At 40.3% G+C, this 22703-nt stretch overlaps 1 protein-coding gene across 5 annotated transcripts in view; it reads left to right on the top strand.

The window, feature by feature from the left end:
* Positions 1 to 3065: 3065 nt before the first annotated feature.
* The window catches only part of MYRF (myelin regulatory factor), a 213252-nt gene continuing 193614 nt past the window's right edge, over positions 3066 to 22703 (top strand). For 2 of the 5 annotated variants that reach the window (XM_073604657.1, XM_073604655.1), the window contains exon 1: positions 3066 to 3563. In XM_073604657.1, coding sequence (XP_073460758.1) covers positions 3518 to 3563 — 46 coding nt within the window. In that variant the 5' untranslated portion in view covers positions 3066 to 3517. The remainder of the gene's footprint in view (positions 3564 to 22703) is intronic. The other 3 variants (XM_073604656.1, XM_073604658.1, XM_073604659.1) reach the window with 2 other exon arrangements.

Genomic DNA, 22703 nt, shown 5'->3' with positions numbered 1-22703 from the left:
AGCCTGGAAGCTTTTGAAGAGGCTGGACAGAAGAACAGTAGATGAACCCTTCTATTCCTGCACGAATAAGTCACAAAACCTGTTGGGTCCATCAACCATTACCAGCTGTCAACAAGTCTAGGTTCACCTCTATGCAGCTGAGCTTGATACGTTTTTCAGGCACGTTATGCAGTGCGTTTTGCGTTTTTAAACCCTCGTTTTTTTAATACCTTTTTGCATGGAGTTTTCAAGCATTTTTTTCTCTCTCTTTAAACACACTGTAAACATACTGTACAATGCCGGTTGCTAAGGAGGGGGCCGGGAAGCCGGCCGCCACATCCTTAACTGATGAGTCATCAGCTGTCAGTGGGGTTCCCCGATGACAGCTGAATGTAGAAAAAAAATTGCCGGCCAAAAAAATGCCGTGGGCTCCCCCCAGGTCCATACCAGGCCCATGTGAATTTTTTCAAAAAATGGCAAAATCCATACCAGACTCTTATCCAAGCATGCAGCCCGGCAGGTCAGGAAAGGGAGGGGATGAGTGAGCGCCCCCCCCCACTGAACCATACTGGGCCGCATGCCCTCAACATGTGGGGATGGGTGCTTTGGTTGATGGGGACAAGGGCCTCTTCTCCACAACCCTGGTCGGTGGTTGCGAGGGTCTGCGGGTAGGGGGTTTATCGGAATCTGGAAGCCCCTTTAATAAAGGGGGCCCCTCGGATCCTGGCCCTGCCCCATGTGAATAAGTATGGGTTACATTGTAACTTTACCCCAAAAAGCAGTGAAATTTAAAAAAAAACAAGAGCCAGTTTTTGACAAGTCCTTTAATTAAAAAAAATGTCCCTCATCGTAGCTCCAACGTGTCTTCTTTCTCTGGTACTGATGTCTTCTTCCTCTGGTAGTTTCTTCTCCCTCTGGTGCAGTCTTCTCCCTGAGCTGTCTTCTTCTTGTGCTGTCTTCTTCCTTGCCTCTGCTTGTGTTGTCACCCGCTGTCTGGCATCTCTTATATAGCCATAGGGCGTGGCCATCCGGTGATGTCACCCAGAGAGCCCGTCCCTTGTGAACTCACGTGTCAAGAGACTACCGGGGGAAGAAGGCATCGGTACCAGATGAAAGAAAACATGTTGGAGCTACAACGGGGACATTTTTCTTTTTTAATAAAGGACTTGTCAAAAAATGGCTCTTGTTTTTTTAATATTTCACTACTTTTTGGGTTGAATGGGTAGGAGTACAATGTATAAGCCCCCTGCCCGCAGACCCCCACAACCACCGGCCAGGGTTGTGGGGAAGAGGCCCTTGTCCTCATCAACATGGCTCTTCCCCCCACCCCAAAGCACCCATCCCCTTGGTATGGTTCAGGAGGGAGGGAACTTGCTCGTCCCCTCCCTTTCCTGACCTGCTGGGCTGCATGCTCAGATAAGGGTCTGGTATGGATTTTTTGGGGGACCCAATGCCATTTTTTTTAAATTTTAGCGTGGGGGGGAATCCCCTCCGAATCCTGTTAGGGTCTGGTATGGACCTGGGGGGGACCCCATGCTATTTTTTTCTTGATTTTTTTTTTGCCAGTGACAGCTGATGACTCATCGGTTGGTAAGGACACAGCAGCCGCCTTCCTGGCCCGCTCCTTAGCAACCAGTTATATACAGTGTTTAAACGCAAAACACATCAAAAATCACATCACATACACAACACTTACGTTTCTGGTGGGATTCCATTGTCTATTACACGCAAAACGCAAAAAAAAAATCCCCCGGCCCTTTCAAAAATGCACCGGACGCAAAATGCATAGCTGTGAACATGTACCATAGGAAACCATGTCAAATGGACTGTAGTGCATTCGGGACACATTCTAGTATCTGGACCAGTAAATGGGGCTCTCCCCAACAGAGCAGAGTGCCGTTTCAGAATAATCCTAACCCCCATACCTCCAGCGGAAGCCGTCTGCCGGTAGCATAGGCCCAAATCTGGTGATACTGTACAATTACCAACTGCTATATTGTGATGCTGTACAGATACCAACTGCTCTATTGCTTGGATATCAGTGCCTATAGAAACTATCTTTATTCACCACTGTTAACATAATATACAATATACAAGATAAAATACCACATCAACACCCATGTGTGCAATATCTGCCTGATTGGGGACCATTGGGAATAGGCCCCACTCACAAACTCATATTTCTTTTTTTTTTTTTTTTTGTTAAAGTGTATATTAATGCCTTGTACACACGACCGGACTTTTCGTCGGACTGAACTCCGAAGGACTTTTCGACGGAGTTTCGACGGAGTTGCAAACACACGATCACACCAAAGTCCGATTGTTTTGAACATGTTGACGTACGACAGGACTAGAATAAGGAAGTTCATAGCCAGTAGCCAATAGCTGCCCTTGCATCCTTTTTTGTCCATTGGACATTTTTATGGTATTTTTATGGTATTGTAACTGTATTGTCTACCTTTATATTGTAAAGCGCTGAGCAAACTGTTGGTGTTATATAAATCATGTATGATAATAATAACAGCAATATACACCTTAACGACATGTAGGGTTATACCAATACCGTTTCTTTGCTAGTGAGCATGAGTACTGATACTTTCCGGCAAGTACTCGTCGATACCGAGTACCAATACCTTTGCGGTGAGATTTAAACCCATACAAAATGAATGGGCTCAAATCACACTGCAAAGAATCACATTTGAACAGGAATGTGGTGCGATTCCAGTCCGAATTGCATGCATATTTCCCATACTACCCATATACAAGTACTCATGCAAATGATTAGTATCGGCACCAATACGATACCAGTATCAGTATCGTCACAACCCTACCAACATGTACATGAATCTGTTGCAAGTTCTGCCATTTGTCACACTACCGTGAGACAGATTTTTGAAATGTGTCTTTGATACTCTTTATGAATTTCAGGTTATATAATTTACATCCTGAGTCAATAAGTAGCAATTCCTTCTTTTACATCTACCTTTTCATGCAAGTCAAGTCTGGTAAATGATGCTGAGTAAGTTACAATGTATATTTCCCATAGAATTACTTTTTGCCCACTAGGTGGCAGCAGAGAAACCTTGGGAGAAGCATCCTCCCCAGGGAAGGAGCACAAGGGAGACAAGCTGCTATACTGACCCTGACACTACCCAGAGAAAGGAAAGAAGGGAGAGCTCTTAAGGTCCCTAAGAAAGAAAGCTAAAGTCATGTTGAAAGATCTGCTCTAACGCAGACGTTTCCCAGAGAGTGGGTTAATGAGGAAAAGTTTAGAACCAGAGGGGAAGCACTGGACTTAGAAGCAGAGGATCTGGTTGAAGCTGGACTGTTGCATTGATCTTTTTCTCTGGCTGGCAGAGAACAGCCGTGTGCTCCAGAGTGACCTGTGTAACCGATTGTCAGCGGTGTGTCACATTCCCAATTCTCATCCTCATTGGAAAGATCTGAGGTTCCCCTCCTGACAAGTCTCATGGTCTGTAACTTCATGGCAGCCTGGACTGCACAGCCCTAGGACTTTGGGTACCTCTTGGAAAGAGCAATGGAAGTTGTGGATGAGACGGAGGCTTTACAACGCTTCTTCGAAGGTAAGAAACAATGAGGATCACATGGGGAAAGTTCAATATGCGTGACCCCAACAGACATGATCCTTATGGATATGATAGAAAAAAAACTAAGACTCACCATATACGTTACAATCTAACCGTACAATCTTTATACAATCAATCTTAGATCTACCAAAACCATGAGGACCTACCCAAACTTTCCAATCAATAGGTATCCAATCAGGCAGGCCCTTGCACTACATGCTTGTTGGAAGATCTAAAGGTGATTGTACCATCAGATTTGTAACACGTGCGCTGAGCTTAAGACCTCAAACCAGGTCACTTTGTGTTTTTATCGTTCTTGTGTCAAATCTTATTTGGGGGCTTTCTGATTTAGGATAAAAAGACACACCTGGGGAGATCACCAGTTGTGCTAAAGGACAACACCATATGCCTTCCACTCAGATTTGGCTCTCTATATGCCACTTGGCACAGCAGCCACTTCTTGGACCTTCAACTACAGTTGGCTGGCGAATGTTTTCTAGAAAGATCTAATGGGGAAAAGCTGATGCTATTCTAGCAAAAAGCTGTGGCATTTTAACTAGTGATTCAGAGGAATGCCAGGAATTGCCAATCCTAATGGCTTACTTTGGCAATAAATAGGTTAACAAAATAGGCCTGAGGTCAAGTTGGGGCAGCAGGATGAACCTTAGATACCAGAAAGTTATAATATATGAGGAGCATCTGTTTTATTGAGCTGCCATGGGCTACAGCCATGTTGGCTATACATGCTTCAACCCATCAGCAACAATTCTTTCTCCTCTGAGACCAATCTAAAACAAGAAGGTCTAGGCTCAAATGAAAGTCATTTCTCTCTGCATTCATAGAGTGAGATCGAAAATGATCCATGCGTAAAAAAAAGTAAAAAAAAAAAAACTGAGCGTTACAGAAGAACGTCACAGAATCTCACCTTTGTTTTTCCACTGCTGTAGATAAGAATTCAGCAGATCTATGTTCACTTGGAAAGAATTTCCCTTCTTTTAAAACTCAATAATTTCCTGTTACAATACATATAACTGGAGTAATTGTTAAGTATTTAAATGATAATTTCATTTATCAGTTAAATAATTTTTTTTATTTGCATTGAAACGATTATGTTATTGAAATTTTGGATCATTACATACCTCAAATATCTATCTTATTACACAGAATTCAACCCGCTTTAATGTTTTCTTTTATAACCCAAAAAAATTGAACAAAGTATGGAAAATAAGTTCATAACATTATATAAATTGTACACAGATTTTGTTACATTTTTAGTTTTAACTCTACAAAAAAAGAAAAGAGAAAAAATGTGATTTTAAACATTTACAGAATGCAAAATCATCTGGTTGTGTTAATTTACCATACTTTACCATTTTACTCTACAATAAAGACTAGTTCTGTACAAATAAAAATATACTTTTTATGTAAAAACTAAAATTTCACATTAATAGAATTTACATGGAATCTTAGTGCAGGTGGCAAATAACCAAACCAAAAAAACTTGAATCTTAAGATGTTTGTAACTGGGAAACTAAATATAAACTAAACTAAATGTATTTATCCAAATACGCCAGATATGTTTTAATACTGTACTTGTATTTATCCAAAAGAAAATATGTGTAAACCATATATAACATTTAAACCTGAAATCCAGGATGTGTGTAATTTGAAAAATGTTAAAAAGAAAAAAATAGCTGCATATGTAGAGAGAAAGGTGTCATTTGTACAGGTAGTAAAAATCCAGAATATTCCAGAACAAATATCCTGTAATAAATACTGAAAAGATAGATACGTCAGGTACCTGTTTCGTGTTGATGAAAGCTCCATTTGTGTATTGAATTATATTTATCCAAATGGTACATCACAAGCAAAAGCATACAAGGCAATCAACGCTATCGCCTGTTACTGAGATTTCAGGTTTTAGAGCTGCTAATTTTAGCAATAAGAATGCAGATTATGTCCTAAAATAACACTACTATGCAGCCAGCCACACTAAAATGGGTTGTTTTTAAAAGGGTTCTTTATGTAATGTCACATGGAGGGATACATGGAGGGATACCATAGGAGTCTATACATGAATTTATTGAATATATGCTAAATGGAAGATTTTTTTAAGTTTAAATACACTAAAATGTCATTTTTTTTCCTGCCTAACATCCTGCAATTTGGTTACGATTTTGTATGTGTTTCCACTTTCCCAGTGCTAAAATACAGCACAGTTTTATATAAGCACCTTTCTGTCCATGTTTAAAGCAACACAGAAACCATATAGAGTGTACAGCCATCCATCCATATAGGACAGCAGTGTGAATATGACAAGATTTGTTTATACAAATTGTGTGAATTTTTATTAAAGCAACCTTTGCATCAGACAGGCATTAGATGAAATTCAGTATGTAGACGTGAAATTATTCTCTCCTTTTCTATTGTGTGGATGGTCTTTTTACAAATTTGTCTAAGATAATAAAACAATGGAGGCATAATCCACCATACAATTGTCAATCAACAATTCCTGGATGCTTCTCTTTAATATTACCTGTCACCATTGCTTGCATACTTTAGGAACATGCAATTAGAAAGTTGTTAGTGTTTTTGGAATTGTATGATCAAGGGATTAATCACAAGTTTGATAAACACAATAGTATGTCTATGGGTAGCTGACTGCACACATTGCCATCTGGTTGTACAATCTCTGTTCGCACTGAAGTTATTACATTGTAGTGTATGCTATTACCATGTAGGAGTGATTGTATTGTAGTGTATGCTAGTGCCATGTAGGGGTTATTGTATTGTAGTGTATGGTAACACCATGTAGGAGTTATTTTATTGTAGTGTGTTATTACAATGTAGGGGTTATTGTATTGTAGTGTATGTTTTTTACAATGTAGGGGTTATTGTATTGTAGTGTATGTTATTACAATGTAGGGGTTATTGTATTGTAGTGTATGTTTTTACAATGTAGGGGTTATTGTATTGTAGTGTATGTTTTTACAATGTAGGGGTTATTGTATTGTAGTGTATGTTTTTGCAATGTAGGGGTTATTGTATTGTAGTGTATGTTTTTGCAATGTAGGGGTTATTGTATTGTAGCGTATGTTTTTGCAATGTAGGGGTTATTGTATTGTAGTGTATGTTATTACAATGTAAGGGTTATTGTATTGCAGTGTATGTTATTACAATGTAGGGGTTATTGTGTGTAGTGTATGTTATTACCACATAGGAGTTTTTTGTATTGTAGTGTATACTATTACAGTGTCATCCTGCATGATATTCCCTATGACATTCATTGGTTTATGTGCAGACAATCAAATCTATATGTGAATGGCGTAATCTCATTCTTTGGCTGTATTTAGTCCTTTATGGCACGGATAGTGACACTACGTGTGCTGGAACAGCATACAACATATGATTAAGCGGCATAAAAAAATTGGGTTGGATAGTAACATGTATGTTTAGGATTGTTAGTCTTCTCCTAACCACCCTAGTCTGTTTTCCCAGTCCAAAGGTTGAAAATAGTATTATTTTATATTTTATCTCGTATTGTTTGTATATTTGGATGGAGGCATATCGCTCATGGTGATTCAGACCACAATATCTTTTGTGCATATATATTTTATTATTATATGTAAAAATGAACATTATACAACTAATAATACTTTCTCTTGACTCTCTAAGTAGATTAAGATCATTATATGTCCGTTCCTGCGGGGTGCCACAAAAGCCACTAAATCCAGATGCTCACATTCTGGAAAAAAATTGAATTTGTGTACAATCAGTGTGTGTATCTAAGTGCAAAATCCAGTTTTTGTGCTGTGTGACATTATTGAATTTATTTATTGTGTTACATGATGTTAGAGACTCGCTTATCTTTCATTATTTGTCATTACTGATTAGGACAACCAATGTCTTTATCAAGTTAGATTTTTGCATTATTTATTTGCACATCCTTTGTTCAATGTAGTACAATATGTTCATAGCACAGTATGTATGTGTGTGTTTCATACAGAAAATATTTATTTTAAGTAATATTACGTGTGTACATTATCTTGGTAAAATATATATTCTTAACCTACATACATAATTCTTGGTATAATGAAAGTGAAAGGAATTTTAACGACAGGTAATAATAAGCACTGCATCCGGCCTTTGCCTATCTGCAAAATTATTTGTTTCACTGGAAAAAAACACAAGGAAACAAGGAAAAATTTTTTTAAGTAAAGGATCATACAGTTTCCACCCAAAACTGGTATTATACCTGGGGACAGGTAGAAAAATCACCCACTGGTTTCTTATATTTCTTGGGAGTATTTAAAGCCATTTTTTAAATATTTTGGATAAAATGGTGAAAGGCAGAGCCCCTATTAGATATTGATTACTTGGGAAAGTGAAAAGATAGCGCTGAACTCACAAAGTTGTCCACTTGGTGTTGCTATCCAATAGCATTGTAATGGAGTTGGTGTAAGTCATCTGGTTACTAGGCAGGCAGGAGGCTTCAACATCACAATAGTCCAGATACAATTTAATTCCAGTAAGGGACAAGAAAACGAGTTTCCAACACTTTTCATGGGTCAAAAAATAAAAGCTTCATCAGGGCCTGACAAAAAATGGTAGAAGCTCCGTGCTTAGGATCAAAAAGGGTTGCAGCCTCCCCTAATAGACTCCCCTAAGAGGCTATAATAAAAAGTAATAAAAAGAAATGCGGTGAGTGGCGCTACCCTATATTAGAGAGGGACAATAATTTAACCACTCTCTATATATTTGACAGTGGTGTACCACCCAAAAACTAATGTGCTCTACAAGTGATATTAATTGTAGTTAGAATCACATATGATAACATAGCATATAAAGTGCAATAGTGCCCACATTCAAAAAACTCAGAAAATAATAATAATAGTCCCACATAAATTGCAAATTTGCTGTACAAATTGTCAAGGACTCCAAAGTGACCATAGTGCTCAGCAGATCAGGTGACTCTTATCAATTTTTGATGAACTGCTGGTTTTTATACTTTATGTGTGTGTATAATATATATATATATATATTATAATATTTTTGGTTGATATTTAGTTCACATTGTTATTTTCTGAGTTTTTTATGGTGCTGTTTTTCACAGATGGGATTTTATTATCCCTTGGACATTTAGGGTTAATCATATAACCAATGTTTTAAGTATAGTTTCTTTTGGTGTGGGCACTATTGCACTTTATATGCTATGTCACCAGGGCCTGAACTAGCAAACTCAGGACTGAATAATGAATGGACCTTATATAGTATTTTTATCTGGTGTGATAATCTTCATAGATCTTGTCACACTAGACAAAATACAATGCAAGATCCAGCCATTAGTGTTTCTTTTTGCAAGCCCTGATGAAGTTGGTAATTTTGGACCCCTGAAACATGTTTGTTATCCCTTTTATTGTCCCTTTGACCCTTACTGGATGCAACATTTTATTTGGACTATTGAACAGTGTTGTGGCACTTTTATTATTCTTGCAGATATTTGCTGTCTGTGTCCCAATTTGGGAGATTTAGTCATTCCTTTTGTCCTGATGACTTCTATCACTGCAACAAAAAATAAGGGAAAACACAAAACTTTGAGTTGACAGCAAAATCTTCTATTAGGAACACTAGTTTCAGTAATAAGGCCCCTTTCACACGGGGCAGATTCTGTTCCGATCAGCAGGGAATCAGCTCATAGATGTCCTGCTCATGGGAGCAGATGGGGAGGGGACATCCATGTTCTCTCAGTTTCTGTAGAGCGAAGATGTATAAAGCCCACTCTGCTCTGGTGGCCAGGAGTAAATGAACTCCGTTTTCCATTTTCACCCGACTACCCTCCAATCTGATTTGCCTAAACAGAAGAGGACAGATCCCCTTCCTGTTTTCTTTAGCAGACCAGATCAGACCCAAAGGTAGGCTGTTTACAGGAGGTAAATAGGTACACCCTAACTCTTTCATTTTCTTTTGTATTTATAGCATAAAAAGTGAAGGGAGGTCTTTCAAAGTGATACAGATGGCAAAAAATATGAGAGGTTTTAATCATTCTCTACTTATCTAAAGTGAATTTTTTTGTCTTTGGATGTCTAATTTCTCAATAGACCAAGAGGTGAGGGGATATCTTCCAATAGGAGCACCTGTTCCAGGTGTCAACTGTCTAAAAAGGAAATTCCCCTCACTTTGCAAAGGTGCTTTCTCAACCAGAAATGTAGGTTTCCTTCAGAGGTTGCTAGGGGTTCCTTGGAGCACCGAGCAATTTCTGCCTCTCAGATAAGGCATTAGTGATACCAATAATCTTTTAAGCTATCTGTAAGGGGGAGCATTCTTCTCACTGACTTCCATTATAAGGAGCATTCTTCCCACTGACCACCAATATAAGGGGATTTCTTCCCACTGACCACCAATGTAAGGGGCATTCTTCTCACTGACCACCAATATAAGATTCATTCTTCCCACTGACCACCAATGTAAGGAGCATTCTTCCCACTGACCACCAATGTAAGGAGCATTCTTCCCCTGACCACCAATCAAAGGAGTTTTCTTGCCACTGACCACCAACGTAAGGAGTATTCTTCCCACTGACCACCAATTTCAGGGGCGTTCTTCCCACTGACCACCAATATAAAGGGAATTCTTCCCACTGACTACCTATTGTTGATAGATTTAAATAATATTGTACAATCATATTGTAATGTGTTTGGTGGGTTTAAAAGAGAAGTAGCCCAGCCGGCTCTAACACTGAGAACCGAGTGATCAAACACTACCAATCGCTCAGTTCTCAGAGTTCCCTGAGCAGAGAGCTGGTGACTGTCAGTCACCACTGTCTGCTCTGCCCCACCCCCTGCACTCACTGGAGCGTTGGGCTGTGGAGGGGGCAGGAGCGGCCAGCTCAGGCTCTCAGCGGCTCGCTGAGAGGCTGAGCCAGATGCCAGTTCAGGCATGTGGGCGGATCACGACCATATGGTCGTGATCTTTCCCAAGCCTGTGATGTCAGCTGACAGTGGGATTCAGTCCGCTGTCTTCTGAAAACAGGTCACAGGAGTGCAGAATGAACTACACTCCTGTGATCCGCAAGCTACACTACTGTGATCCACAAACAAGCTTTGGCTGTACTTCTCCTTTAGAGCCCAATTTTGGTCAACTAAAAAAAATCTCCTGCAGTGAGGCTATGCCTACACTGTAAAGGTTGATCACTCGTTTTGATCTTGAGGAACCAAAAAAATAAAATTTACTTACCTGAGCCTCTGCTCCTCTCAGCAGCTGGACCAGTCCCCTCAGGTTCTTCTCCCCCACACTCCAGCAGTCTAGAGTTCTGAGACCATCAAAGCCAAAGCAGGGTCCATAGCCCTACATTGGGCATGATGGCACCAAGGCACAGTCGCATGGGGAGCTCCATCTGCTGCGAGAGCGGAGGATCAGGTAAGTGCTTTTCTACCCTAGACAAAACAAGCTATTAATCCTTGCAGTGTGTGCACATTTTCCTGGAGTTGGGCTTTAAGACCCTTCCATTTATGAAAATGCTGATTGTCTGGTTATCAGACTGTTCCAAGGCCAGGTCAGTATGCAGATCAGGAGTTCACTCTTTTTCATCTGCATGTTTATTGCAGGTCAGTGACTGAGCACTGGAGACAGCCAGACAAATATTAAATATATTATTATTATTATTCCCATAACTTAAAGGGATTGTAAAGTCTAACTTTATAACAAAAAGATGGGGGTTAACATTACTGATCTGTACTCTTAATATATCAATTTAAAGAGTTAGAGCTTTTTTCTTAGTTTTATTTCAACGGTGAAGAGTTAAAACCTCTGCCAAGCCTTTATTGCTGTCTGTGCCACCCAGGTTGATTCACCATCCTTATTTGTCCTGGTGACTATTGTCACTAGAACCAAAAGTCACAGGAAATGCACAATTTTACAGATGTCACTGCAACAGAAGGAAAATAGAAATCTCCTAATGGGAACACCTGATCTGTTGATAACTATGTTAGGGGATATTTCCTCTCATTGAGGGAAAGTTTCTTTCACTTCCCTCTGTGTCTCTAAGACAGAAAGTGTAGGGAGCACTATTCCCTACTCTATAATAATATATACACAGCAGTAATGTAACTGTAAGCTCTGAAGAAGGGAGGCTGTCCCCCGAAATGCGTCAGCCTACCAACCTTGGCATATTTGGTCAGAGGACATCGCCCCATGGCTGAAGTTATTTAATCCGCCTGTTCCATTTTATGTTTGAGTTTGGTTTTTATAAAAAGTGGTGTTGGTAATGCACTAGGCGTTTGCGCCCACCTATGATTTTACAGTTACTTTGATGAGATTTCCCAGTCTGCATCATGTGGAGGAGGGCTGCATCATGTGAAGCATTACGAGTTGGGACACCTCCGGATGTAATACCAACTGATCGCTGAGTGTTTGGGTACTTTTGTAGACGTGATACAGCAGCCATGTGGTTATATTGGTATCACTCTGCATTCTGCAATAGGCCACTGAAGGGAGGGTCTTTGCACATGATTGGTGGAAAGAAAGCATAAGGGTGGAGGGAATTGGGAGATCAGCAGAACGCCTAGGCTGGGGTGAGTAGTCCGTCTTCCAGCCTATTTGCAGGTGAGAGTGTTGAAGACCTGTAGTACCCAGTCTGTAACTCACGGATTTTATTTTATTTTGTATCTTTAAGTATGGTGGAAGGATATTTCAAAGAGAAAGATAACAAGCCCATTAAAATTGAATTATCACTACCTTCTAAAAAATCTGAGTTGAATTCACCAAGGAACCAAGTTCATGTAACAATGGGTCCTGTTTTGATCAATGGCCCCGTTGGATGTTAAAAGCCCATTTTTTATTCTGTCTGTGTTGGCAGTAGCTTCACCCCAGGCTGAAGCCCAATTTTTGGGCATTCCTAGAAAGGAGAACACAGCCAGCACTGTAGCCATCACCCCTTTTACTGTGCCATATTGATGTGCCTTTGCTTACCTCCCTTACTATGGAAGAGTAGTTTGTATTACTTCCCCAAGGCAAGCCCATGCAATAGAGTTGCCTGCGCATGCCTCGGAAAGTTTTACAGTGCAGACTCAGTCAGCACTATATTGGCTCAGTCAGCTCTGTCCTACAAGTTCCCATTCAGGTCTGTTTGGGGAAGTTAGCATAGAGTTTATTGCAACCTAAAATTGTCTAGAATTTCTCCATCAAGTCTGTAGTTGGTGGGAGTTGGAGTTGAGTGAAACCAAAAATTGTCAGGTAGTTGAACATCTGGAATGGTGGAATACCTACCCCGGCCCAGGAGCAGTGAAGCGGCGCCGTTTAAAGACATGGGCTACCAGAAAGGTAAGTATAGATAATCTTTTTTCCAGAGCTGCTTTTTTTTTAGTTACCACGTAAAGACAGGATCACTTTAAGGCCATAGACCTCTTGGCAGGCCCTTGTGGCTTTTTCACAGAACAGCAATCTACGACAATTTTCCTAATTTCTTCTTCTTCTCATGTGTAGATCGGCCTGTTTTGTCTATGGCATGCAATAGACAGGCTGTCAGAATGTGACACAGTTCAGGTGTTCAGTGGGATGGAAGGTCAGTGTTTGGGAATTCAGGTTGTTTGTGACTGTTTATAGTACTGGCCTGGGTGCATCATATTGTTGAAAAGGTGCGGGGTGAGTCTGGGTGACCCTTGGCTGGCGTTTCACTAGAAACTGGCCCCTCTGCAAGGAAAGAGTTACGGCAGTCTGCAAATATGTGGCATCCCCAGCACTCAGTTAATTTATGAGATAAGAGCTTGTTAAAAAAAATGGGCATTGGGAAAAATGTTTAGAAGAAAGGTGGGGGAGGAGTACAGCTGGGATATTCCAGGAGAGGCCATGTGTACAAAGTGTAACCCCTTCATTTCACCATCCAGCCGCACAATTCTTATCTTCAATCTGAATGTACATCTATTGCATACAACTACAAAAAATAAAAGTCAGGTATCAGCACAAATTAACAGAATACATTGTATATAGGTCATAAATCTACAGCACCGATAAAAAACACAGGAGTTTTAGAGCTTCTCGCTGACCAAATGAAGAATTTAGGAAAACGCTAACCAGAAATAGATTTGGATTTTTCAGCCAAACAATTCAGAACTAGGTCTGCATAATGTGGACTTCAGAAAGAAATCCATTCTGTAAATATGATCTCCCAATCTAACCATTCAATCTACTATTTTCAGGTAATGGTAAAGATGGCCAGACAGGTTATGCTGGCCACACATGGCTCAAATGTTGGTTAATTCCTGCCGAATCGGCCAAAATTCAAGCTGTGGATGGTCCTGTGGCATCACCCATCTCAACAAACATTGAGTTGGGGGATTTTTGTTGTTCTGCCTACGGGTCTGAACAAGAGAAATCTAAACGTGAATGCTTATCCATAAGCTGGGCATACATGGCTAGTTCTTTTTTGTTCAGAACAAAAAAACAAAAAAAAAAACAGATTCCTCCATCTACATAAACGAAATGTAAGAATCCCTTCCACCGGGACTATGTATTCTAACAGCAACTGATTGGACGCAGCCACTGATCAACAGAAAATGTTTCCAACATGTCCCATTCGACAGAAGTCGAGAGGGGAAACCCAGGCCTTAAAGTGGTAGTAAAGTGTTATTTTTAACTTGTACCTACAGATAAGCCTATAATAAGGCTTACCTGTAGGTACAGTAAATATCTCCTAAACGTGCACTGTTTAGGAGATATTCACACTGCATGCAGCTGGTGATGTCATTGGCGCATGCGCTCTGAAGGGATGGCTCTGTGCCATGGCCATGACTCCCGCGTGGGAGTGATGTCATCGTGGCTCAGCCGATCAGAAGGCTGGAGCACTTGAACCCGGAAGGAAGACCGGGTAAAGATGGGTGCCCTGTCAGCCGTGACAGCGTGCCGCTGGAGGGCTTCATTCTAAGGTAAGTACTTCATAATATGCTGGTATGTGATGCATACTAGCACATTATGCCATTGTCTTGCAGTTTTTTTTTTTTAAAAGCGCGGTTTACTGCCGCTTTAGGCTGGCTGTACACTAGTCAATCAGTCACTAGTTAGAAAACTTTTGTTTTAAAAACATACGTTCAATTTTCTACTGATTATGAGGATTAAATCGACATTCATTTTCTACCACAGTGACGAGAAAATAGGAAGAAGTAGGATGGAAGAATTTTCCCAAACAAATTTCTAACATTGTATATGGTTCTTGTTCAGGAAATTACATTCCTTCCAAAGTTGAAAGCATTTTGAAGTACTCTCGAACAACATTTGTCCAGTCATTAAATCTGCAAAGAATTTTTGTATGAATCTGAAAAATGAATATTCTTATGAAAGTTTGATCTACTAGTTTATAGCCAGTTTTAGTCTAATGCCCTGTACACACGATAGGATTTTCCAACAACAAAATCCTAGATTTATTTCCGACGGTTGTTGGCTCAAACTTGTCTTGCATACACAAATGTTGTCGGAAATTCCGATCGGCAAGAACACAGTGACGTACAACACTTACGACGAGCCGAGAAAAATGAAGTTCAATAGCCAGTGCGGCTCTTCTGCTTGATTTCTGCATGGGTGGAATTTTGTGCGTCGGAATTGTGTACACACGATTGGAATTTCTGACAACGGATTTTGTTGTCGGAAAATTTGAGAACCAGATCTCAAATTTTGCTTGTTGGAAATTCCGACGAAAAATGTCCGATGGAGCCTACACACGGTCAGAATTTCCGAAAACAAGCTCCCATCGAACATTTGTTGTCGGAAAATCCTATCGTGTGTACAGGGCATGATAGTACAATTTTTGTACAACCTCCTTACCCAAACTGGCAGGTTCTTGCACTTTGTAGTTTATGGTAAATAATAGTGTACAGTCAGTTTAAACATGTGTCTGCTGTCATCACATGGAATAAGGCTGGATGAAATAGTGTTTTTTGATAAGTTTACATTTTTTATTTAAATCTAAGCAGTTCCTAAAATTGGCAATTCATGTTACAGTCAAAGATTTTATCATTAAATTCAACCTACATAAACTGAAGTGTATGAAGTGTATATAAACCCAGTAATGAACTTCTCGTGTTTGCTGCCTTTCAGGGCTGTGGAATACACCATTGTTCTGTTATGTCTGTTCAATACGTGAAAAAAAAAAACCTGCTGGTCAGGTCAGAAATTCAGAGCTACCTCTGCACACTTCTTGTGTTATCTCAAGCAGGATTCCTTCTCAAAATGATTATACAGGTTGTAAATAAAAAAATAAAATAAAATAACAAGCATATTATACTTACCTGCTTTGTGCTGGTTTTGCACAGAGCAGCCCTAATCTTCTTCTTTTTGGGTCCTCGGTCCGGCGGTCCTGGCTCCTCCCCCCTGCCGAGAGCCACCAATAGCAAGCCTCTTGCTATGGGGGCACTCGAGCAGGCTTGCTCCAGGGCCACGCTCCTGTAAATGGACATTGTCCGTTCACACACACAGAGTGCGGCTCGGCCCCGCCCCCGCTTTCCTCATTGGCTCACTGGCTTTGATTGACAACAGCAGGAGCCATTGGCTCCCGCTGTGTGTGAGCCAATGAGGAAAGAGAGACCCGGGAGAGCCACTGCTCTCATGCACATTGCTGGATCGAGATGGGGCTCAGGAAAGTATAGGGGGGGGGTAGACCCAGAAGGTTTTTTTACCTTAATGCATAGAATGCAATAAGGTAAAAAACCTTTTGCCTTTAGAACCACTTTAACTTGGACTGCAGAATAATTTGTGTCTGTTGTAGTGATGGGGAGTGTGGGAAGGATTGAGTAGTTTAGGAAAAGACCACTGGGCCAGGATGACACCATTTAGTCCACAAAATTATGTGTTGTCACCCACAACAGGGTTTAGGCACTGAGTGCATTTCTGGCAGATTAAGGCTTTATTAAAATGGATGGTTTGAGTGTAAATCTCTAGGTGTCTTTTCAAGCCCCGGGAGCCACGAGTGGTGCATAAAGCTGGCCTTAGCAGTGAATGGTGGTACATAGCCATATATTAATATTATTGAGTCAACAGTGGAAAGAAATGTAGAATTTGGGTTTATCCAAAGTGCAACTTTTAGCATAAACAAACTACAGGAATATACAGAAAAATAACAGTAATGGTGAACCTGGCGATATAAACCAACAGATCTAAAGGAGACCTATCACCCCAGGTACCAGAGGGGGAAGAAAATACTTATTATCAATCAGCTTCTTCTAAGCCCTGATGCAACGATCATTAGCTACTTGATGCCCGATCTATAGTGAATAGACGGCTACAGTGCATGCTTACATTGCCGGGAGGGCGTACATGGATGTCCTCCCGTGCTCACGATGCCCGGGCGCCCCCTGCGGTACGCTGGCTGCACGCTCTGTGATCACTGAGTCCTTGGGACTCAGCTGATCACAAATCGGAGTAAAGAGCCCATCACGGCCTTTTACCATGTGATCAGCTGTCGGACAATGACAGCTGATCACATGATGTAAACAGAAGCTGGTAATGAGCTTTTTTTTGTCCTCACGCTAACAGCGTGGGGAGAAATAAAAATAAAGCCGATTGCTGGCTCCTGTAAAAGGGACATCGGTCCCGCACAGTCACCACCAGTGCTGCTAACCAGTGTCCACCAGTGCTCCTAACCAGTGCCCACCAGTGCCACCTATCGGTACCCATCAGTGCTGCCAATCAGTGCCTCATTATCAGTGCCACCTATCAGTGCTGCCTATCAGTGCCACCTACCAGTGCCTCTCAGTGCCCATCAGTGCTGCCTATCAGTGTCACCTCTCAGTGCCCTTCAGTGCAGACTATCAGTGCCCTTCAGTGCCACCTATCAGTGCAGCCTCATCAGTGCCTCCTGATCAGTGCCCACCAGTGCCGCCTCATCAGTGCCTATCAGTGCCATCTACCAGTGCCTATCAGTGCCCATCAGTGCTGCCTATCAGTGTCACCTCTCAGTGCCGCCTATCAGTGCCCTTCAGTGCCACCTATCAGTGCAGCCTCATCAGTGCCTCCTGATCAGTACCCACCAGTGCTATCTCATGAGTGCCCATCAGTGCCGCCTTATCAGTGCTATCAGTGCCCATCAGTGCAGCCTCATCAGCGCACATCAATGAAAGAGAAAATTACCTGTTTGCAAAACTTTATAATAAACTATGACAAAAAAAAAATTTTCTTCAACATTTTCGGTCTTTTTTGTTTGTGTAGAAAAAAAAAGCCCAGTGGTGATTAAATACCACCAAAAGAAAGCTCTATTTGTGTGAAAAAAAATGATAAAAATGTCATATGGGTACAGTGTAGCATGGCCGCGCAATTGTCATTCAAAGTGTGACAGTGCTGAAAGCTGAAAATTAGCCTGGGCAGGAAGGTAGTATATGTGACCAGTAAGCAAGTGGTTAAGATATATCAAAAATATAAAATGTACACTTTGAGTAAGAGTTCCCCTTTAAGGTGAACAGATGTTGTGGGCTGATTCCTTTGTGTGGGGAGAAAAAAGTCCTTGAAGTGAATGTATCAGTAATCTTCAGCTAGCTTTGCAAGGGCCCAAATATGTTGCTGTGCAATGGCGACCAAAAATGGTGAATAGCATAAGCAAAGTGTTTCCTAGTGGAGGGCCTTTAATGTGGAAAGGGTAGGATAAAGATGCATGCAGTGTTTTTGTATGTAACATTTAGGGTGGGCTTCTGCCCACTCACCAATCCTGAGGATACAAAAGCTCGGGAAGATAGGATGTCCCAGAACAGGCTCTTGAAGAATCTGCAACCAGTTGAAGGCTTAAGCCTCGTACACACGATCGGATTTTCCGCAGACAAAATCGCTGACTTTTGTCCGAAGGGCGTTGGCCACAAACTTGTCTTGCATACAAACGCCACACAATTGTCGACCAACAAACACGAATGTAGTGACATACTACATGGTTTTTCAGCTCTTTAGCGCCACCCTTTGGGCTCCTTCTGCTAATTTCGTGTTAATAGAAGTTTGGTGAGTGTTGATTCATGCTTTTCATTTCGCGCTTTTCATTTCGTGCTTTACATTTCGCACTTTTCAGTTTTTTTCTGAACGGCCGTTCATCAACCAGCCATGGGAGGAGATAACGTGTTATTTATTATTGGCCTTGGAGTTATTGCTTTGACCCAAGTCCAGTCCAGGAACAGGAGGAGGAGGATTTCTTGCACCAAAAATTGGTTGCTTTATTAATCGTGACCAATTATGTCACATGCCTTCTCTGTGGAAGCTCCAGGAGAATAATCAAGATGATTTTCGGAATTATCTCTGGATGATGGACCCTTGCTTTCACCAACTCTTGGCATTGTTGACCCCCTATATTAAGAAGCAGGACACATGTATGAGGCTTTTATTTTATTTTTTGGTTGAATAATGATTTGATTTGGTATATTTTCTATATTTTTGGATGTATAGAATGCACTTTTTGGTTAAGTTCTATTGGCAGAAAGCATGTCTAATTTTATTTGTGTTTCTTTTTTTAATGCACACTAAAAAAAATTGTGTAGAATAATACTTGGCTATGTGTTTTACTTCAAATGACAGTTTGGGAGTCGGCAGTTACATTTTAAAAAATACAACGTAAAATTAACAAGGGACACCAACATAGTTGTATCTTTGATCTTAAAAACTACAGGATAATGGTGTGTGGTAACTTGCACCAAAAAATAAATAAATAAATAAATAACAAGCATAATAATAATATTCTTGATATCACTAGAAAAAAAAAAGCCTTTGAAAATTCGTTTGCAACCAAGTATTAAAAAGTGAAAGTTTGATGGATGATTGTTAATCTGTCCCATTACTTTTGGTCCCTTAAAAAGTGTGAGGCACATATACAAACTGTTGTAATTCTTACACCATTCACCAGATTTGGATGTAAATACCCTCAAATTAAAACTGAAAGTCTGCAGTTAAAGCACATCTTGTTCGTTTCATTTCAAATCCATTGTGGTGGTGTATAGAGCCAAAAAGATTAGAATTGTGTCGATGTCCCAATATTTATGGACCTGACTGTATATAGTAAACTAAACCTTTTATCCAAACATTACATGTTATCTGTGCATTACACTGTCTCTGCTGGCTTGCCTTCTTCCCATACAGAATTTTGGTGCCATCCCCAGGTAAGAGATGCACAAAAGAAAACATGATTAGTTAGACCAGTGCACCTTCTTCCATTGCTCCGTAGTTCAGTTTCGATGCTCATGTGCCCATTTAAGGTGTTTTTGGCTGTGGACACAGGTCAGCATAGGCACCTTGGCTGGTCTGCAGCTACGTAGCCCCATACGCAACAAACTGCAATGCCCAATTTTTCTGCTTTCAAAATATCAACTTCAGACATGTTCACTTGCTGCCCAATATATCCCACCCACTTTCAGATGCCATTGTAAGTAGATAATCAATGTTATTCACTTAACCTGTCGGTAGTCATAAGTTATGGCTGATCGCTGTATACATCTTAGTGATGAGCTGGATGTGCACCCAGGAAATCTTTTTGCGGGCAAGAGTGTGCCAGCCTGGACCAGTAACGTTTGCTTGTTATATGTTAGCCGTTTGCGATGCCATCTGGTCCCCCTCAACATCTGGTCCAGGTTGCAGGTGTCTAGAGACACGGTTCCATTTGCAACAAGCCTTTTTATCACGTTTGTTTGTGAGCATGACTACTGCTGTTATAGTTTTTAATAAATTTTATCTTTGGTAATGCACAAGGTCGCTGCTCCCTCCTTTCTTTTTTATATATTTCTTCTTTTTTATATCTTTTTTATATGTTCTTGTTATATCTTTGCAAGCTTTACATGATTGTATTTGTTATTTTAAAAAAGCCAGTATGTGGCCATACTTTTTGCTAGAAGGCGACCTTTTTTCTCATCTGATTGATGCCGCATATGTTCAACTGAATGTGAGTAGTCTGCACGCAATAATGTAGGTGACAGATTCTCCAGAATAGTGGATGGAGCTCAAAATTGCAGATGGTTTTCCACTCACAACTTCGACAAATTCCAGTCACCATCTCAGAAGCTTCTGTTGACTTCATAATGTGGATCAACCACAAAATATAATCCCTATGGGTGCCTAACCTGCTGTGCTCACCTTTTTGCCAAGGTAATACCGTATCTCTCTTTGCCCTGTCTCTTTTTTCATACTTATTTTTCCACATCTGTGAAATATGGAAGATTTATGGGGGGATTTTGTTTTTATGATGCTATTATTGGGAATTAATTAATTTAAATTATATTTTTATTTACTTGACTTTTAGATATTATTTTGGGAAAATTTCCTATTAAATTTTCAAGCAGTACACGTCGGGAAGGGGCAGGGATTTGGCATACCCCAAATCGTATATTTCTTAGTACGCTGTGTAGGTGCTCTTTTTGAACTTATGTTCTATTTGAGATGAACTCTATTCAATGTTGGTTGAATGGCGCTCATAGCACACAGAGCTTGTATGCATGTGTATAGTGACATGAATATTTTGCATGTCTGTTGCCATTTGTATATGATCTTTTCATAATTCATCTTTAATGCTTGTGCACACTATGAAGCTCTATACCCCCTGTACACAATGGGCCCTCTGGGTAGCGCTGGCTGACCTTCATTCAACCCACAGAAAAGGGAAGATTCTTATACAGAATGTGGTCAAACAGAGCATCTGTGTACACAATTATAAATGAGACATTTCATGTATACAATGTTCTTTATATATCAGAAAGAGTTTTCAACCGTAATTTTTGGGTCGTTTTAATAATATATTCTATTTTACGGCGCCTGATAAATTAAGGGAAAACATTAGTACACCTGACATTACTTTGATGTCCATCAACTCAGAGGGTATACCACCCAGGGGAACAGGATGCCCAGGATGTCCAGAATAAAGTGTAGCTAGAGCTAAACTTTTTTTCGATAGTTTTGAATAACGTGTGGAAGGATTAGTACCTCTGTGTGTGTGTGTGTGTCAGAATTTGGTAAATTTACCCTCCTAATCTCTCCTGGTGACCATTTTCCCTGAGGCAGTTAATGGGAAATTCAAATTTGTACTGTTGTCATTGGAGGAGAAGAAATATTCCAACTGGGACACCTGTTCTGGTGATCTAAGGGGGGCTTTTCCCCACTTTGAATAGATTTATTTTCACTTCCTGTTTTGTTTTTCTAGAACCACAATGAAAATTGGCTATGAATCCACTTTACCAGTATTTTTACTTGTATCGTGCAATCTCTGGGACTTCTTACTCATCTCCAGTTACCCCAGTGGTTTTATTTTTTTTATATGCTGTCTTAATTGATAAGAATATGTCACAGAATATTTATTAAAATTTGTCTCTTTTTTGCAAATAATAAATCATTTTCTCAGGCAGCCCATACATTCTGAATTTTTTTTTTGTTCAACTAGCAGATTGAGAGAGAGGGCTTTGATTCCCCCATCAATGTTGCTGGTTATAGTTGGCAGCACTGATCATTTGGGAAGACCCAACAGGCATATTGTACACAAATTGATTGATAGATCGACTTGTGTACAACCAGCCTGCCCATACATGGATCAAAGTTCGTTTGGTTCCTACTGAACCGGCCAAATTTCAATCCATTGGCAGCTTAAGTCTTGAGAACTGTGGTAACCATTAAAAGTGGAATCTATAACTTTTGTTATGTTTCCAACTGAAAGGACTGTAGAAGAGAAATTCATCATTGTCATATTAAGGAATATGGTATTCGTAGCAAGTGTGATTTAGGAAAAAAATCACTAGGGTATGTACATGACACACAATACAGGACTAAATTGACCTGGATGACATGGAGAATGTTCCATCTCTACGAGGAGAATATAAAATAGAGTAAAAAAATCTTGACTAGGGAAACACAGATGTTGCCAACCACTAACTCCAAAGACCTCTATGCTCCCATATCTTTCTTACCAAATAGACCTAAAATAATCAGACCTACAACATTTTGGAGTGAAAATTGGCCATAACGGCCATTTATTAAGAAATCACCAATATAAAACATTCTTTAAACAGAAACATAATGATAATAACAATAATGATCAAGGTTGCCAATCTTTGAAGGCATTACAGAACCAACCTTAGTTATGTATCTCTGGAATCACTTAAAGGTCCCCAACCACAACACACAGCCTCGGGGGCAATCCCAACTCTCTGC

Source organism: Aquarana catesbeiana, linkage group LG11, assembly GCF_042186555.1.
Source record: "Aquarana catesbeiana isolate 2022-GZ linkage group LG11, ASM4218655v1, whole genome shotgun sequence".
Taxonomy (NCBI): domain Eukaryota; kingdom Metazoa; phylum Chordata; class Amphibia; order Anura; family Ranidae; genus Aquarana; species Aquarana catesbeiana.
This window is presented reverse-complemented; position numbering and strand designations above follow the sequence as displayed.